Source organism: Petaurus breviceps, unplaced genomic scaffold (genome assembly GCF_028583685.1).
Source record: "Petaurus breviceps papuanus isolate PSGF00001 unplaced genomic scaffold, PetGlider_PUasm1.0 189, whole genome shotgun sequence".
In the NCBI taxonomy this organism is placed as follows: domain Eukaryota; kingdom Metazoa; phylum Chordata; class Mammalia; order Diprotodontia; family Petauridae; genus Petaurus; species Petaurus breviceps.
This window is the reverse complement of record NW_027185809.1, coordinates 4,636,097-4,663,547: the sequence shown is the minus strand read 5'-3', so window position 1 is coordinate 4,663,547 and position 27,451 is coordinate 4,636,097. Positions and strand designations below refer to the sequence as shown.

General features: G+C 39.1%; 1 protein-coding gene across 1 annotated transcript in view; it reads left to right on the top strand.

Annotated features, from left to right (window-relative positions):
• Nucleotides 1–27,451, top strand: part of LOC138164128 (follistatin-related protein 4-like) — a 407,232-nt gene that overhangs the window by 35,394 nt on the left and 344,387 nt on the right. Inside the window, exon 3 of the mRNA XM_069091720.1 lies at nt 22,159–22,192. Within this exon, the coding sequence (XP_068947821.1) occupies nt 22,159–22,192 (34 nt within the window). The remainder of the gene's footprint in view (nt 1–22,158; nt 22,193–27,451) is intronic.

The window sequence follows — 27,451 nt, the reverse complement described above, 5'->3', positions numbered from 1 at the left end:
TCATGTTCATCAAACTTTCAGATGACATAAAGCTAGGAGGAAAGCTAACACATTGGATGATAGAAAGTGTGATACAGGACATCAGACTTAGAGTCAGGAAGATATAAATCCAAATTCCATGTCAGATATTTGTTTTGTGGTCATTTAACCTCTCCAGCCTTAGTTTCTTTATCTCTAAAATGTGAAAATAAAGTTCCATGACCTCTCATTATTTTCTACCTCTAAATCTATGATCCCATTATCCCATGATATGAAAGGATCTTGAAAAGTCATATACTACATATATATATGTATATATATATATATATACTTGAAATGCTAAATCTAAGATGAAATCAGTCAGTATAAAAGTTTACAAAAAACGGGCTCCATAAGGTGAGGGGAGGCGTGGTTGGGTAGCAGTTTTTCTGAAAATGGTCCGGGACTACAAGTTCAAAATGAACAAGCAGTGTTGTGGTAGCCAAGAAAGTGATGGGATTTTGGGCAACACTAAGAAAATGGTGATTATCGTTTTCATCAATAGGGAAGTGAGAGTTCTTTGTCATTCAGAGTACTGTATTCAATTCTGGATAGGAAGGAGTCTATCATATGAGAACTTTTTGAAGGACCTGAGAATATTTATTCTGCAGGGAAGACCCATGAGAGCTTCAAAAGTTTGAAGGTAGAGGTGGAAGAATGGATTAGGTTTGTTTGGTTTATCCTCAGAGCAGGAGTAATGAATAGACATCGCAAATTTAGGTTTGATATAAAGAAAAATTTGCTAATAATTAGAGCTTGCCAGAGATAGACTGATCTGCCTTCAAAGGCGGTGGATATTCCTTTCCCTGTAAGTCTTCTAACAAAGACTGCATGACCACTAACTTGTTGGACATGTTATGGCAGGGATTCTTTTCTTATATGGATTGGACTACGTGATGCTAACATCTTCCAACTCTCAAATGTTGGAGATCCCCTGATTTAATAATGAAACTCCCATGAGTCCAACTTAATGTTAGGGGCTTAATTCTTTCATAAGATGAGTACACAGGAAAAAAAACACGAGATAGTGAGAGACATCATCATTATCATTGTCATCATAATGAATTACTGAGGAAAGACAGTTCACGTGGTTTAAGTGAACGAGATATACTTCAGAGAAGACGTGGAAGAATTGAGTTGAACTTTGCTCTCATTCTCTACATTCACTGTTTCCTAGACCCTCATAACCACCCTGTAATGTTGAAGCTAGGGTAATTTTTTATCCTCGTTTTACAGATGAGAAATGAATATTTACATAAGTGGAAGAGAGGATGAGGAGAAGGGCATTCCACGTGAGCATGAATAGATGCTCTGACTTGGCTTGGCGTATTCTTGAGAATAGGTTCTTTGCAGTAGAGCAATGGGAGCCAAATTGCAGAAAGCCTGATGTGCCAGACTAATGAATTTGGAGCTTTATGCTATAGACAATGGAGTTGTTGAAGTAATTTTTTTTATCAAGGGGGCAATTTTAGAATTGAGTTTTCATAATATTAAACAAGCAGCCTATGTAGCTTGGATTGAAGAGGGGCTTACAGTGGAGCAAAAGGGAGAGAAACTAAAAAGAGAGACTAGTTAGGTGATTAGATAGAAGGGGAGCAGGCAAACTGTGGCCTAAAGATATGTTCTTGTTTTGGTATGCGCCCAGGAGCTAAAAATGATTTTTTACATTTTAAAATGCATTAAAATGATCAAATTTAAATTCATCAAAACTTTACCCAAACTGGTGGCTGACCTGCTTTAGATGATAAGAGTCTGAGCTCTGGAAAAGGAACAATGAATAAAAAAGATTTTTCAGTTGATTGGGTGTAAGATTAGAGTTAAGATCAATGTCAAGTTAATGTTAAGATCAAAATCCAGCATTTATTAACCACTTACCTTATTATCAGCTACTGTGCTAACTCCTAGATATTTTCAGATGACCATCTTTACCACATATCTATTACTTTGTTCCAAATGCTTCCCATTGAAGATTCTGCCTGCCTCTACTTTCCCCTACTCATTAAGTCTTGAGATCCTACTACCTTCTGTACCTTACCTCCCCAACCTCCTTAGCAGGTTTTTTGCTATGGCAGCAGATAGCTTGGAACAGTGAGCTGAAGTTAAAGAGATGACAATAAAGAAGAATAATTACAAATACAGATAGAAGAAGCATGAGTATATAGATAGAAGTTCATTTTTAAAAAGATCTGAGGGTATTAGTGAACCCCAAGTTCAATATTGTGAGTCATAGAAAAGTGAATATTGTCTTCTACTTCAACATTTCAAGGGTTGGTAATTTCATAAGTATATAATTTTAAATTTACATATATGATATATAATTCTTATTTTTTTGAATATTAGTTTTTAATGAGTTACTGTAGATGAAATAATTTGACCGAACTTCCCAGCAACCAGCCTCTGCACTTAGGAGTTAAGCAGGGTCTTTGGTTGATAGACATAGTTCATCCCCAGGTCTGTACTTGAAATCTGATAAGAGCCCATATTCATCTAGCATAGTCTGTAAGGGTCAAGAATTGGTCCTGTCATGATAAAGGCATCTGAGAAAGACTTTGATGGGTCCTTTATTTATAGAAAAAGTGAATGTACTAAGGAAGGTGATAGCATGATGACTACCTTAGACCCACTACATTTTCATTTGGTTCTGGAAACAATGGGTGGCAAGAAGATTTGGGAACCATTATTTGAAACAACTTGGGATATTTAGTTTGGAGGAAGAAGACTTAAAAGGGGACATAATGGATATTTGTCTTCAGGTACTTGAAGGACTATCATGCGGAAGAGGGATTAGACTTACTTTGTTTATCCTCACAGGGGGCCACCAGGAGCAGTGGAGCTGCAAAGAGTCAGGTTTATTCTTTTTTTTATTAATAGAACTTATTTATTTTATCCTGAACTTAAGAAATAAAACAAGTCTTTCCATAACATAGAATAGAAAAAAAAATGATTGCACATGAAAATGCAAACCTACTATGTACAACTTGGCTTTTCCTTTTAAATGTATAATAAAGTTATCATATCCCCCCCCCCCCCCACTTTTTTATTCTTCAGGGAGAACCTGCCTAACAATTGGAGCCAGGGAAAAGTGAAATAGACTATTTCCAATCTATTCTAATTGGTTTACTAGGCTCTCCCTATAGAGACATTCTCCCACTTCCTCTGTCTCTTTGTTCAGGCTGCCCATTATGTCTATAATACATTCCCTGTTCCTCTAATCATCCCTACTTTCCCTTGAAGCACAGCTCAGGTACCACCTCATATATTAGGCTTTCCTGATCTGTTGAAATTATTTGGAATTAACTGTTGTATTTGTTTATCTGGAGCTGACTTTGGAAAAAGACCTGGATCCAGCTCATGCCATACTGTGACCCTGGGCAATTCACTTATCCCCTCAGTTCTCTAGGCAAATCTCAACACTACAAATAACAGAGAAGGCTTTCATTTACATTGATAGGAGTTTCCTCATCAAGAGCTCCCTGTCTCAGTGAAATCACAGGTCTAGCCCATCTCCTATCACTATCTGTATAAATACTGTATACCCCAAATAGAAAGTGAATGAGCCCTCTGAGGTCACTTCTTGCCTTTTTTCCTTCCTCCCTTCCTTCCTTGAATTGAGTATCAGGTTTCTCCTCACTAGAGGTCTTCATATAGAAACTAAATACTAATTTTTTGTCATGTTATAGAAGAGATTCCTCACTTCAGGAGGGGTTAGATTTCATGACTGCTGAGCCTACTCTCAGCAGTGATTTTATGACAAATAGAATTTCAGATTCAGGAGGCCTTTGCTCTCATTGGTATCTTCATGGATGGATCTCTCACAGCAGAAACATTGCTTTGTGGAGTTAAGTAACTCTCCTCATAATAGTCTCACTTCATCAAGCTGTTGGATGGAAATGAAGGCATTAATGGAGAACCCCCTCAAGGCCTAATGTTGGATCTACATGTTAACAATTATGACACTCTGGGACATGATGATTGCTTGTTCAGAGGGAGGGAGCATGAATTCCCTCCCAAATCAAGAAGCTAATTAGTTTTAATTCATTATTTATCAGACATAAAAAAACTGTAGAGTGTCTCTCTCTTTCCTGGTGTGCCTTGTGTGCAGACAATTCTGCCTCATAAGGTGAATTAATTGACTGGAGGTTGATAAGGGTGTTTATTTTACTGGATGTAATTTAAGATTTACTTGTATTCAGAGCCGCAACTTGGAAGCATGGGATGACTAATGCTTTGTTCCAGGCTGGAGATCTTTCTCCTTTGTCTGCACCTTTCCACAATGTCTGGGGTAACTTTCTTTCTCTAGTGCCCTTTACCCCACCCCATCCCTCTTGCTTTAGGTCTGGAAATAATTCTTTATCTCTTTGTATTGTCATTTTTATTGCATCTCAACACAAGTTGTCTTTTTGCTTTTTAGTGCCATTTTAATGTCATAGAGTAATCTATTAATTAATAGAGAAATGTTCATTAAGCATTACTCAGCAGTTTATAAGAATTTATGAAGCAGCAAGGTGGTGTCATCTGTGAATGGAGTATTGGACTTGAATTCAGAAGAACTCAGTTTGAATCTTGCCTCAATCATTAGCTTTGTGACCCCTTAGCAAGTCACCCTTTCTCAGCCTACATTTTCTCATCTATCAAATTGGGTATAATACCTACCTTATGGGGTTATTATGAGAATTAAGTGGGATAACATATACAGAGTGCTTTGTAAACCTTAAAGTGCTATAAAAAATGCTTTCTGGGCCTACTCTTAAGCACCAAATAGTCTCTGCCCTCAACTAGCTTATACTTTATTGATGGAGACAATATTTGCATACGTGTAAGATAAATACAAAATAAATACAAAGTTGGTAGAGAGCAGATGAGTGTAAAGCCACAGATGAGCAGCTTTCCAGAGGACTGCAACTGTGAACAGCTTTTCAAGGTTCTAATTACGCAGTACAGTGAACTCTCTATTTATTCAATAGCAAACCAGAGCAAAACATTCACAGAAATCAAGGTACAGCATTCATAATATTACATCTTATCACAGAAAATCAAAATACAGCATTCACCATGTCACAACTCAACAACCTGTCACTAAAATGGTGTCCAATTAAGGAGGTTCATGATTCACATAAATGGAATATTTGGCACTCCAAGAAAGATCCAAGACAATTTTTTTTAGAATATTCATTCAGAATATATGTATTTAGAGGCAAGTGAGAAAGAAACTGGAGAAAACAGAGTAAGGGGCTTAAAGATAGCTGAATAAGGGCAACTATGATTAATAGTGGATATATATATATATATATATATATATATATGTATGTATATTTACAAGCATCACCATTGAGGGGAAGCATCGACACCTGACCCCACAAGCTGGGGAATCCCGGTACAGCCACCAGGGTCCTGAATGGGAGGGTCCCAGGCAGGACGTCTCCTCCATGGATGAGATTACAATTTGGGGTCTGAATCTTACAGTTTAAGTAGTGCTGAGAACAAAGAAGGCATACTGCCGGTGTTTTTAGCAAGCATCATACCTAGTGTAAGGCCTGGGACAGAGCCCAATCCCTCCGAGCCCATCCCCCCAAGAGTGATGTTTCCTTGGAATGGCTAGTTCCAGGAGTTGGTCAGTTATCATATCTCTTTTCAAGGACCTGGCTAGGGTCCTAGAAGAGGAGCAGCCCTCAAGTTCTCAGGATCCCTGTTCCCAAACAGCTCAGGGTAATAGAAAGGTCATATTGAGTTGGGGCCTTGATTTGTATAATCTTATTCCTCACAGAGGGGCTTACCTCGCCTCTACATTCGGTCTTTAGATTATACAAAGCATAGTCCGTCCCTGCAAGTGGGGTCATGGATTGGTATATTTTCCTTATCCTAAAGTATATATAGATGTTACACAAAAATAAAAGAATTAACAACATGCTAAATAATAAATCATACTAGTGGTGATTAATATCTGAAGTAATTAAATGAGAGGCCTCTAATAGTTTATTAGCAACTATATGGGTTTGTATTAGATGCTCATTGAGTGCTTGTTGATTTTTTCTCCAATAGTTGCCAAAGCTATGTTGATTGATTTAGGAGTCCAATCAGGGGGCTTAAAGACAAAGAGGTGTAAGAAAGAGGTAGAAGTTTGGGTACCAAGGAAACAATCACATCATCCAATGTCAGGGGAAAAGGAAAAATCATCATCTTGCCAGTGGAGAAAACAAATATTCCTCAAATAACCTGCATAAGGAGCAAGTAGGCCTATAGAAGTCAAATCCATCTGGTCATTAGAGCTTACACAAATATGTTGGCTAGATACTTCATATAATATATAAAAGTTAGAAAGCTATTACAGAGTCAAATCACACAGGTTGGAGGAATGGTTCAGTAGATAGGGCTTCAATGGCCTAGTGGTCATCCCACAAACTACACCATTATTACCTGCACACAACTGCCTCAGTCAGTACACAGTTGGGTTCTCTAGGTGCAACTGACCACTGTAACAGGGAAAGAGAGAAGTATTTTGTTAGGGCATGCTGCCCTTGAGCTAGGGAGAAATGTGGTTTTGCAAACTAAGGTGATTTTACAAACTATTGTTCAAGCACAAGCACCCCAGCACCCCATTATTCCCTCCCTTAAGCAGATAGGACCTAAAATCATTTGGGGACAAGGGGTGATGGCCTCAGCTTCCCGAACTGCTTCTTGCTGGGGAGGGGCGTAGAGCTGTCTATGTTTCATAGGGTCCCACCATTCAAGGGGCTGGTTCTGTAGCCAGTGTCTAGAACTTGGTAGATGCCAGGTCCAGGAGTGATGGGTCATGGTTTCAGACAGTGGTTAGTACTCAGCCTGAGATGTCATCTGCAAGTGAAGTGTGCTGAGCCTAGAAGAAACAAATCTGGCAAAGAAGTTAAACAAACAAGGGCCAAAAAGGAGCAGGAGGAAATTAACCAGAAGTAGGGAGAGTATGTGCTAGTATAACCCATTACTCAGACTATTTCACTTTCCTTTTCTTTTTCCCATAGACAAGATACCTCATAAGTTATTATTCTTTTACTAACATAACTGCACTGCCTTAAACTAAAGAAGTTCCTGACTTGAACCTCACAATTGAATAGTAGACATACATCCTTGTTTCACAAACTTGTTTATCCTTTGATTATATTCACTCTGGAAGAAAGAGATACTTCAGAAATTGAATCTTTTACATATACATTCAGTTACAAATGTTTTTCCCCTACCCACCGCCCCAAAATAGCAGTCCCACAGGCTATCCCTTCCTCCAATCTTCTCTCTCCCATATCTTCTCCCTTACCCCCTTCGACTTTTCCAGTAGGGCATGATGGATCTCTATGCCCCAGTGTCTATATATCTTATTTCCCAATTACATGTAAAATAGTATTAATAATAGTATATACATATTAAACATTTGATTTTAAAACTATGAATTCCAGATTCATTCCCTTCCTCCCTTGTCAGCCATCCTTACTGGGGAGATAAGCAATTCAGTATAGGTTGTACATGTGTAGCTAATGCCAAACATTACCATAATCTAACACTGCTACCCCCTGGTGCAATCTTCAACATTGCACTCCTAGAGTATTACGAGAGCCTCACGACTGGTGTCTCCCTGACACATAACTCTAATCCTCTAGTCTATCTCTGTCTTCAGTTCACTTAGTTGTTGGGGGTGGAGCCAAGATGGTGGAGTACAGTTGTCAAGTTTAGCTTCCTTAATCCCATGTCTGTCCATGTCACCCCATTCCAGTAGTCCCTTCCTCCTTATTATGACCAGGATCAAATATTAAATCCTCCATTTGTTTTTTCAAATGCCTTCTTAACTCGGATTCTTCTTAGCTTTCCAGGCATCCTTCACCATCATTCCCTCTATTTAGTCAAGTTAATCAGCATTTATTAAGCACCTACTATATGTCAAGCACTCTTCCAGACCTGACAGAAGCAACATGTAAGAAATTATGTACAAACAAGATCTATTCAGGATAAATAGGTGGTAGTCCCAGAGGGAGAAGGCAGGACTGGGAAAGGGTTTTTGCAAAAGTAGGACATTAATTGAGACTTGAAAGAAGCTGAGGAAGCCAGGAAATAGAATTGAAGACATGGAGCATCCAAAGCATGTTGGACAGCCAATGAAATTCTCAAGATTCAGGAGATGGAGTTGAAGATCAAGGAGGCCAGAGTCATTGGATTGCAGAGCACATTGAGGGGAGTGAAGTATAAGAAAGTACACCTTGGACAGATTGGGAGGTATCCAATTTTGAAAGACTTTAAAGACCAAACATCTTTGATCCTGAAACCTAAGTACTGGAAAACTTCAGTAGTAATAGGGAAATTAGGAAGAGGTGAGGATTGGGGGGGGGGGCGGGTAATTGAGTTCCGTTTTGAACATACTGAACTTAAGAAATACGTGGGACAGCTAATTTGAGATGTCTAATAGACAGTTGGAGATGCACTATTAGAAGTTCTGAGAGAGGTGTAGGGCTGGGCAATTCATTCTTAGAATCAACTGCATAGACACAATCATTGAAACCATGAAAGCTAATGAGATCAACAAGTGAAATAGTAGAGAGGGAAAGGAGAAGAGGTCTCATGACAGATCCTTGGGGGACATCCATAGTAGAGGACATGATAGGGAGGAATATCCATCAAAAGAATAGTCAGGCTTCTGAAGAGCCAGGAAATAGCAGTGCCACGAAAGCCTCAAGAAGGGAGTATCATGGAGAAGAGGATGATTGACTGTCAAAGGCTCAAGAGAATGGTATCTATCATAATGATGAGGTTACAAATCTGGGAAATTGGGAAGAAGGTGCCATCTTTGTCAGAAATAGGGAAATTCAGAAAAGGGGTAGGTTTTTTGTTTTTGAAAGGTAATGAGATCTGTTTTTCATATGTTCAGCTTGAAGTATCTATGAAATAACCAGTTTGCAATGTCCAGTGGGCTGTTGTTGTGGACTGACACTCAGTAAAGACTAGGACTCAGTATGTAGATATGGGGCTCATCTGCATATAGATAATAGTAAAACCTATTGGAGGTGATGAATTCTCCAAATGAAAGAGTATAGAGACAAAATGGTCTAAAGCCAAGCCTTGGGGAGAGGAAGAATGGTTAGACATTTAAGAAGAGAAACAGGAAAAAAAAAGTACTACTTTGAAATTCAGAAAAGAGAGAAGGCCCAGCAGAAATGATGGTCAGTCGTCTGAAGGGATGTATGAAGTTTCTTTAGAAGAAATTTAGTTGTTAAGTCACTCTTCTTAATGCTACCTTATCCCAGATTTTATTCAACTCTGTACTTGCCAAAAGTAGAAATTGCACAATAATATTATTTTGAGATCTGAATGTGAAAATGTTGAAAAAATTCACCACACCTCTCTGTTGTTCCTCTTGACTAATTTAACTTTAAGGGGAAAAGGCGTATCACAGCATCTTACTTTTCTAATTGGAGTCTACCCACTCTCACCACCCTCTTCCTCCATCCCTTAAGAAAAATCCTACTCATTAATTATCCAAGATATCTGGTGATTTAGTCATATTTTTTTTCCTGGGGGCCTCTTTATTTGTTCCTAGGCTTGATGTAATTCTTTCTACTCTTTATGACTTATAGAGTATCACCATTTTGTCAAGTGAGGTAGAAAGAGGTGATTTATTGAAGGTCACCCTTATGACCAATGATTGGGCAAATATAAAATCCAGTAAGCTTTTCAGTAGAAGTCTGAAGATAGTTTATAGCTACATAGATTTTTTTTACTTTATTTCACATTCTGCATCTGTGGATTTATGATTGTGGGTTTGTTGTTTTGTAACTAAGGTGCTCTGTGCATCAGAGGGATAGCATTAGAGCAGTAGGAAATGATTCAGCTGCTATAAAAAAGCCCTAAGAAATCTTCCTTCTGTCCTCATAAAAATCTCTCAATTTAAGAATCTCTGACTTGGTTATTTTAGACTTTTTAGCAACATTGTGTTCTTCCAGCCCCATTCATTATTAGATGAGAGAACATAAGGAGGCCAGAACTTTTTAGCTAAATCTGTCCATGCTTAAGGACCAAGATAATGAAAACTGGAGGACTGCTTGTTCTTTCTCTGCAGTGGAAAATGATCCTCCGCCTTCACCTTCTGATTTTTTGTCCACTTTGCAAAGAAACAAATGGCACAGTTGTGTAGAGGAGGCATAACCATACAGAGTGTGCCTGTACTATGCACCCCTCACCAGCTGCTTTCTATAGTTAATTTAGGGGGAAAAGAATTAATTAAAGGAAGATTATGGCAAAAGTCAGATCAGCTTATTGGGTAGGATCTATGCCAGATGATGAAAGAATCAGGTTAGTGTGTGAAGGTCATTGCAGCCTAAATCTCAGAATTTTGTGTTTTAGTAGACATGCTGACTATTCCTCTCCCTAATTTGATGTCTATTAAAACATGTTACTATATGCAAAAACATATAACCCCAAAGTGTTCATTTTTCTGTTTCTGTCTAGGATACAATATCCAATTTAAAGTGAGTCTTCTAGGAGGTATCATTTTACCAAAGCCAGTGATCTCATTGGCTAGTGACTCCAGCCAGAAACTCTGGGGGTCTTTCCCTCCCAGACTGATTCATTTGTGAACTCAAAGTAGGGCATCTTTTGCCTCAGTTGTTACCTACTTCTTCTTACCTAGCCTTTAATCACTGAAAGGATGTTGCCTCAGACAAACTAAGAATTGGGAAACACCTTAGCTTAAAAAGTCCAAGGTCTTCCATTCATCCCGATCCATCACGAGTCCTAACCTATGACTTGCCACCAGACTCCAATGACTCTGGAAGAGAGAGTGAGGCTGGTTACTCTGCACAGCCCTGCCTCACTTAAATCCAATTCATTTGCAAGTCAGGACATCACCCTTTGGATGTCATTAGTCCTCTTCAAGAAGGAAGGATCAGCCACAACAGTGGCTAGAATTTACCCAGTTTTGTATGATAGATTTATGAGGCTGGAGGGAACCAGGCATCTCTGTCTCCAAGCTCTCAATGTCTAGCTCCAAGCCCTGCTGCCTGATGGATAATTTATTTCAACATTTGGTCAAAGCATAGTGTCTGGAAAAGACATGAACCTGTTTTGTATCGTGGACCCATTTGGAAGTCTCATGACGTCTCTGGACCCTTTCACAGAATAATGTTTTTAAGCAATTGTAAACTTAAATTTAAGTTAGGAGTTAGTGAAATTTTTTTCTCATCCAAGTTCACAGAAATCAATCTACCTGCAGGTTTGTGGACCCCAGGTGAATAACTTCAAGTCCAGAAAGGGAGGTGACAGTGGCAGTGGCAGTGGCAGTAGTTTTTGCCTTGGTCAGACCTCATCTGGAGCTCTGTTTCATATGGGGTACAACCTTTTAGGAAAGATTTGACAAGCTAACTGTCTGCCTGTACTCTGACCATAGACGCTGATATTTGAGGATCAATTGGAAGACTTGGGGATGGGGGGGTCTGAAAAAGATTTGAGAGGATGTCATAGCTGTCTTTATTTAAAACACTCTGTGGAGGATTAATAATGTTAACTTGTGTGTTTGTAGCAATTCATTTGAGCTCACTCTCTCAGCCTTCCATTTGCACTACCAAGTTGAGTCCCCAAAAGGTGGCAGACAACTTCCCCACTGTGGAACATCTCTCCACCTTTGCATCTCTATTTTCCCATTGGCGAGTTCCTCCTTAGAATTTTCACTTTGAGGAAAACCCTTAGGCCTGCCATTTTAAATTCATCTGTATCTGACTGCATATTATGCTACCATGCCTTCCCTCTCCTCCTTTTCAGTTTCCTTTTATGTGCTGTCTTTTCCTATTAGAAGGTAAGCTTCCTGAGGCCTGTCTTCCCTTTTTCATATATCTCTATCTATCTCTATCTGTCTGTCTATCTATCTATCTATCTATCTATCTATCTATCTATCTATCTATCTATCTATCCATCTACCTTCTATCTATCTATCTATCTATCTATCTATCTATCTATCTGTCTGTCTGTCTGTCTGTCTGTCTGTGTCTGTCTGTTTATCTATGAGAGAGAGACAGATAGACAAAGACAGAGATATCTGTAGATATAGATTTATCTCCCCATCACTTAGGACAGTATCTGGTGCATAGTACTTGATAAATGCTTATTCATTTAAATGCCTGCTAATATAAATTAGATTTTACAAAGATATTTACTGAGAAAATATAGCAAGTACAAAATATTCTCCTGAAATGTGTGGCAGGAGTCACACTACCCTCTTCACACACTTAGTGGTTGGCTCAAATTCTACACCATTACTGAAGATTACTCTCTCTTAGGAAAAGTGGGCTAAATTTCAAAACAGAGGTATTATGGCACCTATTTAGGGAATATATAGGACTAAAGGATATCTGCTGGTCCTGAGAGTCCTTTTCCCCCTTTTCAGAATCCCTTAGCAAGTTTACTTCTGGGTGTCGTTTAGCTAGTGAGCAAGTCAATCCCTTGATTGTCTGGACTAGTTCTTTGTGGAGCTGTTTCAAGCAGGTCCTCTCAGCTGCCATGCCAGCTCTTTAAACAAATTCTGCTGTTGTTTCTACTGGCTCTTATCTGTTTGGTGGTGGGACTTCCTCCATGATGCTTCTAATCTCACTTAGTCATCTGGCTGGATTTAGTTTTGGAATATTCATTTATCTATTCCAAAGAAATAGTGGCACCAGTCCCAGGAGGGACTCTTCTATCTGTAACTCAGCATTTCTTTCTTAATTAAAAGCCACTGAAGAAAACTTTGATTGAACTTTGCATATATACTCAGGTTTAGCTCTGCCCTTCTTTAATTGTTTCAACTCAGCTCACCAGATGACTTTTATCATCACAGTTACTAATGGCTCCTCAGTAAGTCTTGGCCAGAAACTGACTGCTCAAAGTTCAACATTTTGAATTCTCAACAGGCAGATGATATGTGACCTAAGGCCTAGGATCAGTTCTCTCTTCACACTGTGTCTCCAGATAGAACTGAGGTTAGATTTGTCCTACTTGGTCTCAGAGGGCAAACCTAGAACCCATGGATGGAAGTTGTAGAGAAGTAAATTTTGGTTTTATTATTAGGAAAAACTGTCTGGAAATTAGAGGTGCCCAACAGTAGAATGGTCTGCTTTGAAAGGAAATGGGTCCCCAGTTGTGGATATTTTATTTCATTTTTCATATAAATTTATTTATTTATTTTTAGTTTTCAACATTCATTTCCATAAGATTTTGAGTTCCAAATTTTCCCCCTTTCTCTCCTCCCCCCACCCCAAGACAGTGTATAATTTGATATAGGCTCTACTTATACATTCATATTAAACCTATTTTCATATTAGTCATATTGTAAAGAAGAATTAGGGTCAATGGGAGAAACCACAAGAAAGAAGAAACAAAGAAAAAAGAGAGCAAATAATATGCTTCTATCTGCATTCAGACTGCATAGTTCTTTTTCTGGATGTGGACAGCATTTTTCAAAAGAGTCTTTTGGAGTTATCTTAGATCCTTGCATTGCTAAGAAGAGATAAGAGTATCAAAGTCATCACACAGTGTGACTGTTACTGTGTACAACGTTCTCCTGGTTCTGTTCACTTCACTCAGCATCAGTTCATGTAAGTCTAGGTTTTCCTGAAGTCCACCTGCTCATTATTTCTTATAGCACAATAGTATTCCATTACAGTCATATACCACAGCTTCTTCAGTCATTCCCCAACTATGGGCATCCCCTCAATTTCAAGTTCTTTGCCACCACAAAAAGAACTGCTATAAATATTTTTGTACATGTGGGTTTTTTTTTAACCATTTGTATGATCTCTTTGGGATATAGTCCTAGAAGTAGTATTGCTTGGTCAAAGGGTATGCACATTTTTATAGCTCTTTATAGATCTTTGGGCATAGTTCCAAACTGCTCTCTAGAAAGGTTGGATCAGTTCACAACTCCACCAACAATACAATAGTATTCCAATTTCCCCACATCTTCTCCAGCACTTATCATTTTCCTGTTTTGTCATGTTAGTCAATCTGATAGGTGTGATGTGGTACCTCAGAGTTGTTTCAATTTGCATTTCTCTAATCAGTAGTGATCCAGAACATTTTTTTCATATGACTATAGGTAGCTTTAATTTCTTCCTCTCAAAACTGCCTGTTCATATCCTTTGACCATTTATCAGTTGGGGAATGACTTGTATTCTTATAAATTTGACTCAATTCTCTCTATGTTGTTGTGGATATTTTAAGTGAAGGTTCATCTATGCTTGTTAAGAGAGTTTCCCCAGTACCCAGTACAGTGCCAGCACATAGTCATTAGTCAATAAATGCTTGTTGATTGATTGATGTTATAAAAAGAATGACTGCTTAAATGAATTTTAGACAAAATAAATAACCAACTCTGAAATCCCGTAGTTCTGCTTATATAATCCTGATTCCTTTTGTTTAATTTCACTTTCATCCCTTAATTGTGGATGTGGAGAAATTATGTGATAATTAACAACTAAAGAGCCTGAGTCTAAGGTGAGTAAACAGTCATTGAACTTTGTCCTAGCAGCCCAAGTTTCAGGCCATCTCAAGAGCATGAAAAATGTAAGATTTGTTGGTCAAGTTGGATGCCATTTGGGTTTGGATTTAGAAATGTTTACAAGATTCCCATTCTACCAACATGAAACTATAGTATGTCCCAAAAGTTTCAGTGCAGTTTAAAGCTATTAAAGACTTTGTGGTAAATAACCTGTATTTGTGTTCTAATGCATAATTTCGGCATTTGGAGGCCAAGGTACTGGGATGACACGCTCACACAAATTCTTTAAACAGTATCAGAAAGGTAAGAGCTTATGTAGTCAGACAATAAACATTTGTTAAACCCCTGCTATATGCCAGGCACTGTGCTATACGTATAAAAAGATGCAAAGACAGTCTCTGCTCTCAAGGAATTCACAATTTGATGGGCGAAAGATGAGAAAACAAAAATGTACAAATAAGCTAAATACAGGAGAAATAGGAAATAAAAGAGGGAAGGCAGTAGAATTAAGAGGGGCACTGTGTTTGTCCCTATTCTTGTATTTTTTGACTTATCAAATGCTGACATATTTAATGTATTTCACCTTCTCTTCCCCGTTACTGACACTCGGATCATTACATTAACCTTCATAGGATGAGTGCCTCTTTGAGATGTCATTGAGCCCCATGTTGCTTCTGAATATCATGATCAAAATACCATTAATTGAGAAACTCTTGACTTTTACTACAGGAATTCAAAGGATGACTTCACACCAGTTTCTTCATACATAACTTTGGGTCTCTGCCCATTTTTACTTTGTGGCAGAAGACCTCATAGTTGAGGAGGAAGGTTGGCACACAATTCAAGAATACTGTCTCAACTATTGGCCTACCAGCTCTCCACTATTTCTTGGGAGTTGAAAATCTTTAATAACTTTTTGGATCATGAAAATATATTACTCAGCATTCATATTATATTGATTTCAAAATGAAGATTTTGTAGTTAAACTATACAATAAAATTCAGTTTTATTGGACTGTAATTTTGTACTTGTGTCTCTAATATCATAATGAAGAAATAATAGATTTAGGAAGACCACAATAAGGAATAAAGATGTTGTATTGGTTAAATGACATTTAAAATGATTTGGCTGTCACATTCATAGAAAGGTTATGAACCGTGAATGAAAAATTTGAAATGAATTCCCTACTTAAGAAAAAAACCTGATTTCTGCCATGATAAAATTAGATATTTAGTTAAACAAATTTGCAGTCATTAAATACTGTCTATGCACTAACTCTCATTTATAACCATCCAGTTTAGGACTTCTGCAAAAAATGATTTCTTCCTCAGGCAATATATTTGAGTCTTAGAGTAACTTGTTCAATGTATCTCACTCAGCACTGCTTTCCCACCATGTTTTCATAGCATACTGTGAAGGCAGCACTAATTTGTGTTCTGCATGAGTAACTTGTGAGACTATAGGACCCAGAGTTATCTGTGAGAGATCCTCTTGACTTTTTTCTATTTCTCCAAGAGCATTTATTCACTCAACTTATAACACAATGCCGTAGCAATAGAAGGTACTAATTAAAAGTTTATAGGATTTGATTTTTGTTAAATTGGTCTATTCAACAAATGTTTCTTGGGTATCCATACTGAGTCTATGTGCCAGGCAGGCATGTGGGGATGAACTAGGAATCGAGACACTATAAATCCTAATAGGATGATAAACATGCCTCATGTTTGTTGCCATTGTGCTCCTTGCCTAACACAGAATATCATCTCTTCAGTCACTTCAGTGGAGCAAAAGCCCCTATTGCTTCGGTTTTTGAGTGTTTAAAGCAAAAAGAAAAAAAAACATTTCAAAAAAATTAAGGTAAAGGTCTATTCTGTTTTGTTATAGGGGCCACCCCTAAATATATTGTGATATTTGTGGTCAGAAACAAAAGTGAAGATGTTGGCATATTACAGTACAATAAGCATCCTTAGTCTAGTCAACCATGACTTAAAACGTAGACACTTGGTACCTGCTGCCCTTTCCGTACAGGCAGGCTTTTTTGCTCCATTAAGGGGATGACTTGCTTTCATTGTACCATTATGTTGCATACTTTAATTCCTCATTGCATGTCTTCTTCCCATGTGTCATATGTGGACTTCTATGAAGGGCTAGGTATGCTGTGGAACTGTACCGTAGAGCAGGGCTTCTTAAACTTTTTCCGCTTAACACCTCTTTTTGGTTTCAACAGCATTAGTTGGCCTTGTGTGGTCTGATGGCATGTGCAGTGCAAAGTGAGCATGCTTTGTGTTTAGAACCAAGGCTGCCATGAAGATGCACAATAAAACACTAGCAAGAGCTGCCAGAAATATCTCGGATTCATTACGTTTGATTTTGAATTAATTTTTGTTTGTCGCGTGTTCAGAAACATTTTAATATTGCCAAATTTTTCATGACTCCCATATTGAGTCCTGACCCACAGTTTAAGAAGGGCTGCTTTGAGTGTAGAGAGTTCTAGTACTGGGAGCTGGGAATCCTAGGATCTAGCCTTGGTTCGTTAATTCATTTGACAAAGATTTATTAAGCACCTTTCTCATTACAGACTCTGCAGGGAATAAAAAGATATATAAGGCGAATCTTTGCCTACAGGGGCTTACAGTTTTGTTTGGCACTAATTAGGTATGTGACCTGATCCTTGCTACTGACCTCCATGATATAGTTTTACCCTCTCCAGGTTCACAATCTTCTCCAACCTTCTCATATTCTGATATCATCTTTGATGACTTCCATATACATGCAGAGGAACCTGAATGTTCCTCTAAACAATACTCAGGCCTCTCTATTCATCCTCTTGCCATGGCTCCTCCATGAAACTTTCACTGCTCATCCCAGCTGAACTTCTTCTCTTGCTCTTAACGTTTTTACTATATTAGGTCCTTGAGTGTTTCTCATTTTTCCCCGAATAGACTCTAAGTTCCTTGATATCAGGGACTATAATTTATAAATCTTTGTATACTCAGTGTACTCTAGTGTATAATGCCTGTACATAGTAGGTTACATATATATGTAGGTATATTTTCATGTGTGTACACATATATGTGTTTATATAAAATACAAAGCCTTTATTTATCTATTTATTTATTTAGTTGGGGGGCAAGATGGAACCACCTACATCTAGGATAAATCACAGGAAAAGTCTCATTTAATAGATGGTGTATGGACTGAGTAGAGAAGGGTTTTTCTCCCAGTTAGGACCAAGATGCATTTTAAACGAAGAAGGCTTTGTGGTAGAAGGTTAGGCTTGGGACCAAGGATGCTTATTGTACTGTAATATACCAACGTTTTCACTTTGGTATTTGACCACAAATATGGCAATGCACAAGAAGGGAAAAGAGAAAGCAAAGCTGTGCCCTTGCTGGGGACAGGGGTGGAGGAGAAACAGAAAGAAAGAACACCTTACTTCTCTGGAGCAAAGTAAGTTGGCAGAAAAGTAGTTTGTCCCTTTCTCTTGACAATTTTGGAGTCTATCTGTTGATCTCATGACAGCCTCTAGCCTGTGCTGTAAGAGCTAAAACCGTGTTTGAATTGACACTGTACTTGGGTATAAACCACTACTTAGAACACTTAGCCTGCAATCTTGTCCTGTGGGCTCAGGGTTCTATTCTCTAGAGGGAGAGTTAATATCTCCCTAGAGCTTGTCTGGGAAACAAATGAAATGTTGAGGTTTCCCATTCTCCAACATATCAAACGGGATCTTGCTAGGGAATCAGGAAAGGTCCTTCAAGCCTGGGGCATAACATGAGTTCTGCTTGGTGACAGAATCAGACCATGTACCTCAGATTTCCCAGAGTTCTAAGAACCAGGAAAGGAAAGAAGATCTAAAGATATTAGGTGCAGAAGAATCCAAGGGGAATTAAAGGGGCCTTCTGGAAGTTAACATAGCCCTGTGCCCAGGGTGTAAAAACAAAATAGATGAAAACCAAAATGGAGGACCTGTCCTGATAATAGAAATGGCCATCTGCTATTAGTTCATTAGCTCACAAGATCAAAGATCATTCAGTCTGTGGGAAAAGGGAAGCTGAGAGACCTCGAAAATCAGGCACCATTGATCCCAGTAATACCAATTATTTATACCAGTAACAACAATTTTAAAAACAAAATTGATTTGTAACCACTGTTAACCTGAACCCTAAGAAACTGCAGCATGTAGAGCAGGATGTTTCTTGTCCTCCACATATTATCATGTTTCTACTTGGTTTAGCAGAAAGAAATATCAATTTGCAGTCAGAGTTTGGGTTGTTTTTTTTTCTGGTTCTGCAATATACAGCAGTTAGGTGACACAATGTTTAGAGTCCTGGGCTCTGGAGTGAGTATGTCAAATCTGGCCTCAGATACTGTCTAGCTATGTGACCCTGGGCAAGTCACTTATGTCTGCCTACCTGTAATGGTAATTGGAATTTGAAGATCTTCCCTTAATAAACCTCAGGGAATTTGAAGACTTTCCCTGATTTGAAGGTCTTCCCTGCCTCATAAGAGGCTGAATGTAATCACCTGGAACCAGTGGTGGCAGAAGTTTGCTGAAGGGTGGAGCAGAGCCCACAGGAAGCTGGGAGTCAGAGGAGAGAGGACTGTGGGCAAGCAGACAGATTTGTGAGTAAACGTTTGTGGGAAGGCTAAAGGATAGTGTGGCTCTCCGCTGCATTGTGGTATATTAACTTCTATGTAGCTATGATGGATTTGGTTTCCTGGTGTTGGGATTTGGTTTTCTGGTGTCTGAATAAATGTTTTGCCTCTGTCATATATGTAGAGTCTGTTATATTTTTTTGATTGAGCACTATGCCAGCATATTCACAGCTGCCATCAACACTGTGAATATTGCATTGGCACTACACCACCTAAGTTTTCTCAATAGGATGCTACCTCCTAAGGTGGTTGTGAAGATCAAATGAAATATATGTAAAGTACTTAGTGCAGTGCCTGGCACATACCAAGTACTTAATACATGCTTGTTTCCTTCCTTACAGTATCATCTTGGAGAGTTTGTTTAACACTTCTCTGGACTTTTAATTTTCTTATCTGTAAAACAAAGGGACAAACCCCTATGGTCCTTTCTAGTTCAGATCTTATGATGAGGTCAGACCATATCTGTGATTATTGCCTTCATTTTTGAGTTTCATTGACCAGATAGAGCACTTCTACAAAAATAATAAGTTAAAACTAGGGAAAAATCCATCTTAGGAAAAAAGTTGTTTCCCTAATTCTATAAACATAAATACAGTTCAGGAAGACCTGAGTTCAAATCCAGCTTCACTTACTAATTGTGTGACTCAGGCAAAGCCACTTAACCTCAGTTTGTCTCAGTTTCCTCAACTGCTAAATGGGGGTAATAACAGCATCTTCTTCCCAGAGTTGTTATGACAATCAAATGAGATAAAATTTATGAAAATGCTTAGTACAGCATCTGACATGGCACTATTTAATGTTCCGGCCTTGCCCTGCCCTGCCCTATTCTTGGTGTGGGTAGATAAAAGACAAATGACATACAGTCTCTGTGGTTCAAAGGGAGAGAAATAATGACACCAAGAAACAGACTATAGTAAGGGACTTAGGAGAAGTACAGAGTATTGGGGTGGTCTGGAGACAGAGAGGTATCACTTTTGGCTGGAGAAAACTTCGGGGAGAACATCATATGTCAACTGGGCCTTGAAAAATGGGTAGAATGTTAGCAAGTTAGAGAGTGAGAGACAGTGTAGAGATCTGAAAACATATCATTCCAGGCATAATGTGAGTAGAAGCAAAGAAATGGGAAAATCTGAGTTTGTGTTCAGAGAATGGCAAGTCTTCCAGTGTGGACAGATCAAAGGAAATTAACCTGTGTGAACTACAATTATATAGGAGGTGGTACCCTAATCTTTTCACAAACCTTCCCTAACCTGGTCCCCTCATGTCATCTACAACCTGAAAAACTGCTGAAGGGAAAATTATTAGGCAGTTGATGTACAATCAATCTTCATTATTCTCGGTTTCCATATTTGAGCATTTGACTGCTTGACAAATGTATTTGTAACCCCCAAATCAATATCACAAAGCCATGCCTGATGCACACATTCTCAGATAAAGCCAAGGTGAAACAAAGCAATGGTCTACCTTGTTTCACCTCTCATAATGGAAATTAGTGTCCTTTTGACCATCTATTTAGTGCTAAATTTTTCACATTTTTTTTTGTGCTTATGTTAGTAATTTCTGTGTTTAAGATGGCCCCCAACTATAGAGCAGAAATACTCTCTAGTGTTCCTAGGCATAAGAAGGTTATGATGCACTTTACAGAGAAAATACCTGTGTTCCTGGATGAGCTTCATTCAGTCACAAGTTATAGTACTGTTGACCTTGAGTTCAATGTTAATGAATCAACACTATGGTACATAGTTACCAGATTAGTGGATTACCAGTGCATTCTCTCCCCCCCCTCTTATTATAGAAGGTGTCCCAAAAGTAAATGCCATGATCAGAGTCTTGTAGGCACTCTGTATGTCCCTGTCCTCCCAAATGCAGTATTCCTGGAGACTTTATGGAATACTCCTACCAGAAATGAAAAGCATTGTCTGTAATTGTGTTGATGTTCTAAAGAAAAGGACCACCTAAGGAGGCTTTCTAGAAGTAGGTCATGTCAATCCATACATGGCCTGAACTATTTGCCACTTTAATCGTGGGGATTTAGGACATACTGCTGGCTAGGAGAAACATGACTTTGCTTGCTTAAATAACGTCTTTTTTTTTTTTGGAGGGGGAGGGCAGGGCAATTGGTGTTAAGTGGCTTGCCCAAGGTCACATGGCTAGTAGGGGTTAAATGTCTGAGGATGGATTTGAACCCAGATCCTCCTGACTCCAGGGCCGTGCTCTATTCACTGTGCCACCTTGCTGCCCTGATAACATCTTTAAGTTAGTAATGCAATGGACTTTCCCTTAAGGTTGGAAGTTTTAGTCAGTGATTAAGTCTAGATGATGGCAGGAAGAAATTTTGATTTGTTATAGTCTCTCCAGACTATCTCCCATCTCTGAGCCTTTGCATTATTTTCCCCAATGCCTGGAATCTACTTCCACATTTACCCTGCCTCTTAGAATCTCGTTTCCTTCAAAACTACTGCACCACATTCTATATGAAACCTTTCTGGTACCATCCCCCAGCCACTAGTGGCCTGCTCCCTCGAATTTGCCTTGTATTTATTTTGAATATATTTTGTACACCCTTATTTATGTGCATGCTTTTTCTTCTGATAGAATATAAATTGCCTTCAAGGCAAGAACTGCATCTTTATTGTATTCTGAGCCCCAACTCTTACCACAGTGCCTGGGCTATTGTATTTAATAAAGGCTTGTTTATTTGTTCCAAAATTACATATGCTTAATAAAAGTGAAAACTCATCTTTATAATTTTTTCATTCTTTTTTTTTAATGGGACAGATATTTCCTGGTATATTCCTTGCCTTTCCCCCACTGAGAGAATATTGCAGCATTTCTTTTTGTTACATGCTCAGTAGTTCAAATTTTGTTAGATGACTCATTATAGTGTCTTAAGCTGTTCACAGTTAGTGAACAGCTGAGGTCAGATATTTTCAGGGATATGGACATATGTATTATTCTTGTAGATTTCAAAACCATAAACTCTTTTATTTCTTACCTTGCAGGAATTTGGAAACCTTGAAGTCACAAGAAGAAAAGGTAAGGACACATTTTTATTTTCAGCTGTTGTCATTGGGAAGTTATTTTCTCCAGCTAAGGGAGACTTCAGATTTTCTGGTTGCCTCTTGTTTGAATGTCACATAACTTGTTTTGGGGGGAGGGTGTGAGCTTCTGACTTTGATCTCTAGAATTCCGTAAGCCCTGAACTTCAGGAGTCTTCCTTAAAAATCATACCTTCCTGCCCCTATTTCTAGAAACTGAACTGATATCTAAGGAGTTTCTGAGCAAGTTCTAGAATTGCTTGATTAGATATTTCCTTAGTGAGAAATGTGTCAACCTTCCAGATTGAAAGTGGCATGATAATAAACAGGCTAAACCCAGGAAGAATATTCTTGCCACAAATTTCCAGTTTTCAATAAAATATTTTGGTTGCTAGGAAGGTTAGAAAGCTACCATGGTAAATCTTTGTACTGAGGCTTGTTCAAGTCTCTAGAAAAAAGTCAGTTGAACTAGAAGGGGAGAACAAATTGTCTCTAAATTAATTTATTTTACCTCTTAAGAAAGCACAATATTGTCCTCTTTGACCCTCCATTATTGCTTCTAGCAGGACTTATTTCTTAAGGAAGAAATCACATGGATGTTAATCCTATGCAATCTTCTGGTTGTACAAGAGGATTATTCTTGTTCATTTAAAAAAATTCTTTCAGTCAGCAAAGACGAGAGAGAGGGGGGAAAGGGAGAGAGAGAAGAGAGAGAGAGACAGAGACAGAGAGAGAGAGAGAAAGAGAGAGAGACAGAGACAGAGAGACAGAGACAGAGAGAGAGAGAGAGAGAAGGAGAGAGAGAGAGAGAGAGAGAGAGAGAGAGAGAGAGAGAGAGAGAAAGGAGAGACATAGACAGATGTGAGAGAGACAAAGTCTTAACATTATCTTTTAGTTACCAGATTGGTGGATTACCAGTGCATTCCCCTGCTCCCCTTCTTAAGCATTATGATTATCATGTGTAATTATTTCTTATTATATGAGGCGTCCCAAAAGTCTTAGTGCCCTAAGATTATAGATAGGCGTTGTGGTACAGTGAGGAAAAACACTAGATTTGGAGTCCAAGGACCCGGATTCAGATCCTGTCTCTGTGTAACCGCTACTTGTAGGACCTGGAGGAAATCACTTAAATTCTTTAATTTTTTTCCCTATCTAGGGAAAGAGGGAGTTGAACTACATGACCTCTAAATTTTCTTTCATCCAGCTGTGTGTGTGTGTGTGTGTGATATGAAAATCTTCCCCTCTCATTCGTTTGGATCTACTTGTTTCACCTCTGTCCTGGGGAGTTTGACTAGTGACCTGCATAGCCTTTGATTTTAACTAAAAATCCGCCTCCGCCGCCGTATAGCCATCGTGGGCATCTGCTGCACTCCTCCTTTTGCTTTTAGCCCTGAAAGTTATTCTTTTTCTCCGGCCCTCCTGTCACACATATCCTGGCATGTGCTACTTTATTTGGGTGAAGTGAAAACGGAGTGGCAAAAGGAAGAGAGCGGAGGCGCCTCTCAGACAGCGAGCTTTGTGTCTGCTACCGTCCTTGTGTGTCAGCAGAGTTAGAAAGAACTGGCTTCTTCTTTGGCTATATCCTGACCTTCTCTTGATTCTGTTCATCAATCTTTACCCCCAGGTGACGTGTCAGCTTGGATAATGTAGTTACGGAGTGAGAGACATTGAACGAAGCGTTCCTTGTTGGGGATGACATTTTCAAAGCCTGACAAAGCTCTGTGCCTTAGATATTCCTTTCTGTCTATGACGGAGCCCCACACAGTAGCTGGACATATTAATTTCACTGGAGCAGTATCTCCCACTCATCCTCCATTGTGTAGGGCCCTGAGATAGATCATGAGGGAAAAAAGGACAATGTCACAGGGCTGCCTTTCTAAGTTCTATCCCATAAGGATCAAAGAGGGGGCATGATTTACTAAGTTTAAGGAACTGACTAAATCATTGATATCTACATTTCTATATACATTCTTACATTTAAAAAAAAGATGAAGTGAGGACACATGTATGATCCAAGGACATTCCACAGTACAGAAGAGGTGCAACCAGGATCTGACCATCTCCTTTGGGATAAATTACTTTATATTCGGAGAGTATTCAAATAAACTTTATAACTGCAACACTCATAAGTAAGTTTAAATAAAAATGCAGACCAAGGCTGGCACAATTCAGTTGATGCTTAGTGGTTACTTATTTATGGACTTGCCACGTACACTGGCTGTTTCTAATGACATGTCTGTTCCTTTTCCCTTTTCCCAGGGAAGGGGTAAATTTGACTAACCCGAACTGATTTTGCATTTTCTATAGTGCTCCTAGATACACTTGATGTGTCATAGGAACAGCATTTGGTGTCAGACTAGTAGGCTACAAATAATTGTGAATTATCCTTTGGGGAAAGAGGTTGGACCATATGACTCATGGCATAGTACTATTTGTGACTAGACAAGTATTGTCCAAAGTGCTACAGGGTAAACGGGGATCACATAAGGTGGAAATAGGGAGACATACACAACAAAGGATATTATGACTTCTATTATTGGTCTCATATCATTGAGTGTGTAATGTCTTTAATTTGCATCTTATACACTGAGTGCAAGAGGCAGCGTGACAGTGCATTGAGAGCAAACTTAGCAATCAGAAATACCTGGGTTCAAGTCTAACCTCTATCACATACTGACTACACGACCTTGGGCCAGTCACTTTACCCTATTAATGTTCTAAGTAACTCTCAAAAACTCAAAGTTGCAGAGAAGCGGCTGACCTCCATTTAAAGGAGAAAGATCCTTCATCTAGAGGTTCCTACTATCAATAAAATCACAGGTCCCCTCCTTATCTCTCTATTAAGTGTAAGTTTAATCTCTTCTGAGTTTCTAATTCTTAAAGTATAAATTTGTCTTGAGTGACAGAAATCTCACAGATGTCCTCCTGTGAGAGAGAATCCCCAGGGACATTTAAGAGGCATGAGGAAGGGACCAAGTGAACTTGCTGTCTCTGTCAACCAAAGTCCTAAAGAATGAGATTCAGAGGAAAATTCAAAGCATCCTGGTTACTATTTCCCTTACTTACAAATCGTTATGCTTTTATGACAGACCCATTCTCAGCACAGATTTTCAGCCAATGTGGCCTGATGTTATATGACATTTTCCCCTGCCTGCTCTAGAGAGCGTCATCTACTACTTGTTTATGTCATGAACGTGGGAACAGGCAAATCTCTCCCCAATGTCACCACATCATACCACAGGCATTCTATCTAAGGTGTATGGAAGTCTGGGAATTCAAGGCCTTAGGCTGTGAATCTTCTCAAGGTCACAGTGTGCACTGAGAGGGCAAAAAAGGGGAAGGATGGGAACATGAATACATTTTTCTATCATCCAATAAAAGGAAGTCATTGCAGTTTAGCAACAAAGACAAATTCTATTTTGAAACTGCTCATCCTCCAGGGTTTTGGGATTTCTGGAGGCAGCATGATACAGTGGAAAGTTTACTGGCCTCTGGAGTCAGGGGACCTGGGTTCATACTCCCCCTCTATCACTTATTGCCAGTGTAGCTTTGGGGAAATGATTTGAACTTTTTGGTCCTCTGATTCTTTGTCTGGAAAATCAAGGGATTGAACCAGGTGACCCATTCTAAGCCTTTGATCCTATTATCTTCATTCTGAATCCACCAAGACCCTAAAGAGACAAAGAAGCTAGGACTGAATGTCTTTGAGTATTCCAATCCACTTCCTCTTGCAGCCTCCTACAGAGGTTATCTGTAAACTTTGGAGACCCTCTCCGACCTTCATGGAAATTGTTCATTAGCTGCAGAAGTTCTGTATTTTTTTCCACTTCTGACTTTTCATAGGATGACAGAACTCTAGGTGTATGTGATGGATGTTCTCTTGTGAGTCATTCAAAGATGCTTCTTGCCATTGTGTGAAACACGAGTGGCTACTGTTAGCGGTAGAGGAATGGCTGGTGGTGAGTCCCCAAGCAAACCTGGTAGTAGCAGGCTATTTTTCCTGTTAATATGCTGACATGCTAGATCAATTGGCAAACATTATTCAGTACCTCTTGTGCTCCAGGCACGGTGCCAGGTACGGGGGACATAAAGGTGGCGATCAAACAGTCTCTGCCCTCTAAGAGCTTGTATTTTGTGAAAAGTACTCCTGCTTCTCCATTGGCAGGTGCCTTTCAGTTCAGTGCCTGACTTGTCAACGAGGAGTCGCTACTCCGAGATTTGCCGCTTTAAATAATGGTGCTTAACCTGGGGTATCAGAGCTTCATTAGCACTGACAGGACCAGAACAGCAAGAGGAACTGAAATATGTGCCTTCTAGGGGCTGGACTTATTGCTGTAGGAACAAGAGTTTTCTCTGAGATGATAGTTGTAAGGTTCATTAAACCTTTAATTGATGGAGGTTGTTTAACAACTCTGCTCTTGCTTCATCTCATCTAAAAGGCTTCTCTGCACACAAATGCTACCCAATAGACCTGTCTGGTAGAAGACTCCTCTAACATTGCCCAGAAACTCAGGTTTTCTTTTTGTTTTTGTTTTATGTTTGTTTGTTTTTAGCTTTGGAAGGTTTTCTCGGGTCTGGTAAAGGTATTTGAGAGAAAAATAAGAAATCTGAGGGATGGTAACTGGGATGAGAGGGTATGAAAAAGAAACTGCATTTAAAAGCCTTATGTAATCTGATCATAACCTCCCTCCATACTGATTTCCCATTATTTCCTCATATATGCTTTTTTTGGGAAATAATGTGGGTTAAGGGACTTGCCCAGGGTTACACAGCTTGTAAATGTCTGAATCTGGATTTGAACCCAGATCCTCCTGATTCCAGGGCCTGTGATCTATCCACTGTACCACCTAGCTGACTCCCACAGATGCTCTTTAAGTTCTGGCCACATTCTAGATACAGGCGATGGAAATGTTGATGTGGATCTTTCAAAGACTTGCCATTATGCTCTATGTGCTCTTATCATCCCCAGTGCACAACGTGTTTCTTTTTCTCTGCCTTTGGCTAGGCTGTCCTCCATACCTGGGGTGCTATCCTTCCTCATCTATTCCCTCAAGACTCCATTCAAGTCCATCTCCCTACGTAGGACCTTTCCTGAGGTCAACTGCAAATTACATCATGTTTTATTATTCTGAATAGACATGGTTTCCCCTCAGCAGAATGCCAGTTCCTGAGTGCTGGGACTGCCTTATTTTTGGCTTTGCATCTTATACACTTACTAAATATTTTTCAAGCTTAATTGAGAAGCTCTAGTTAGTTC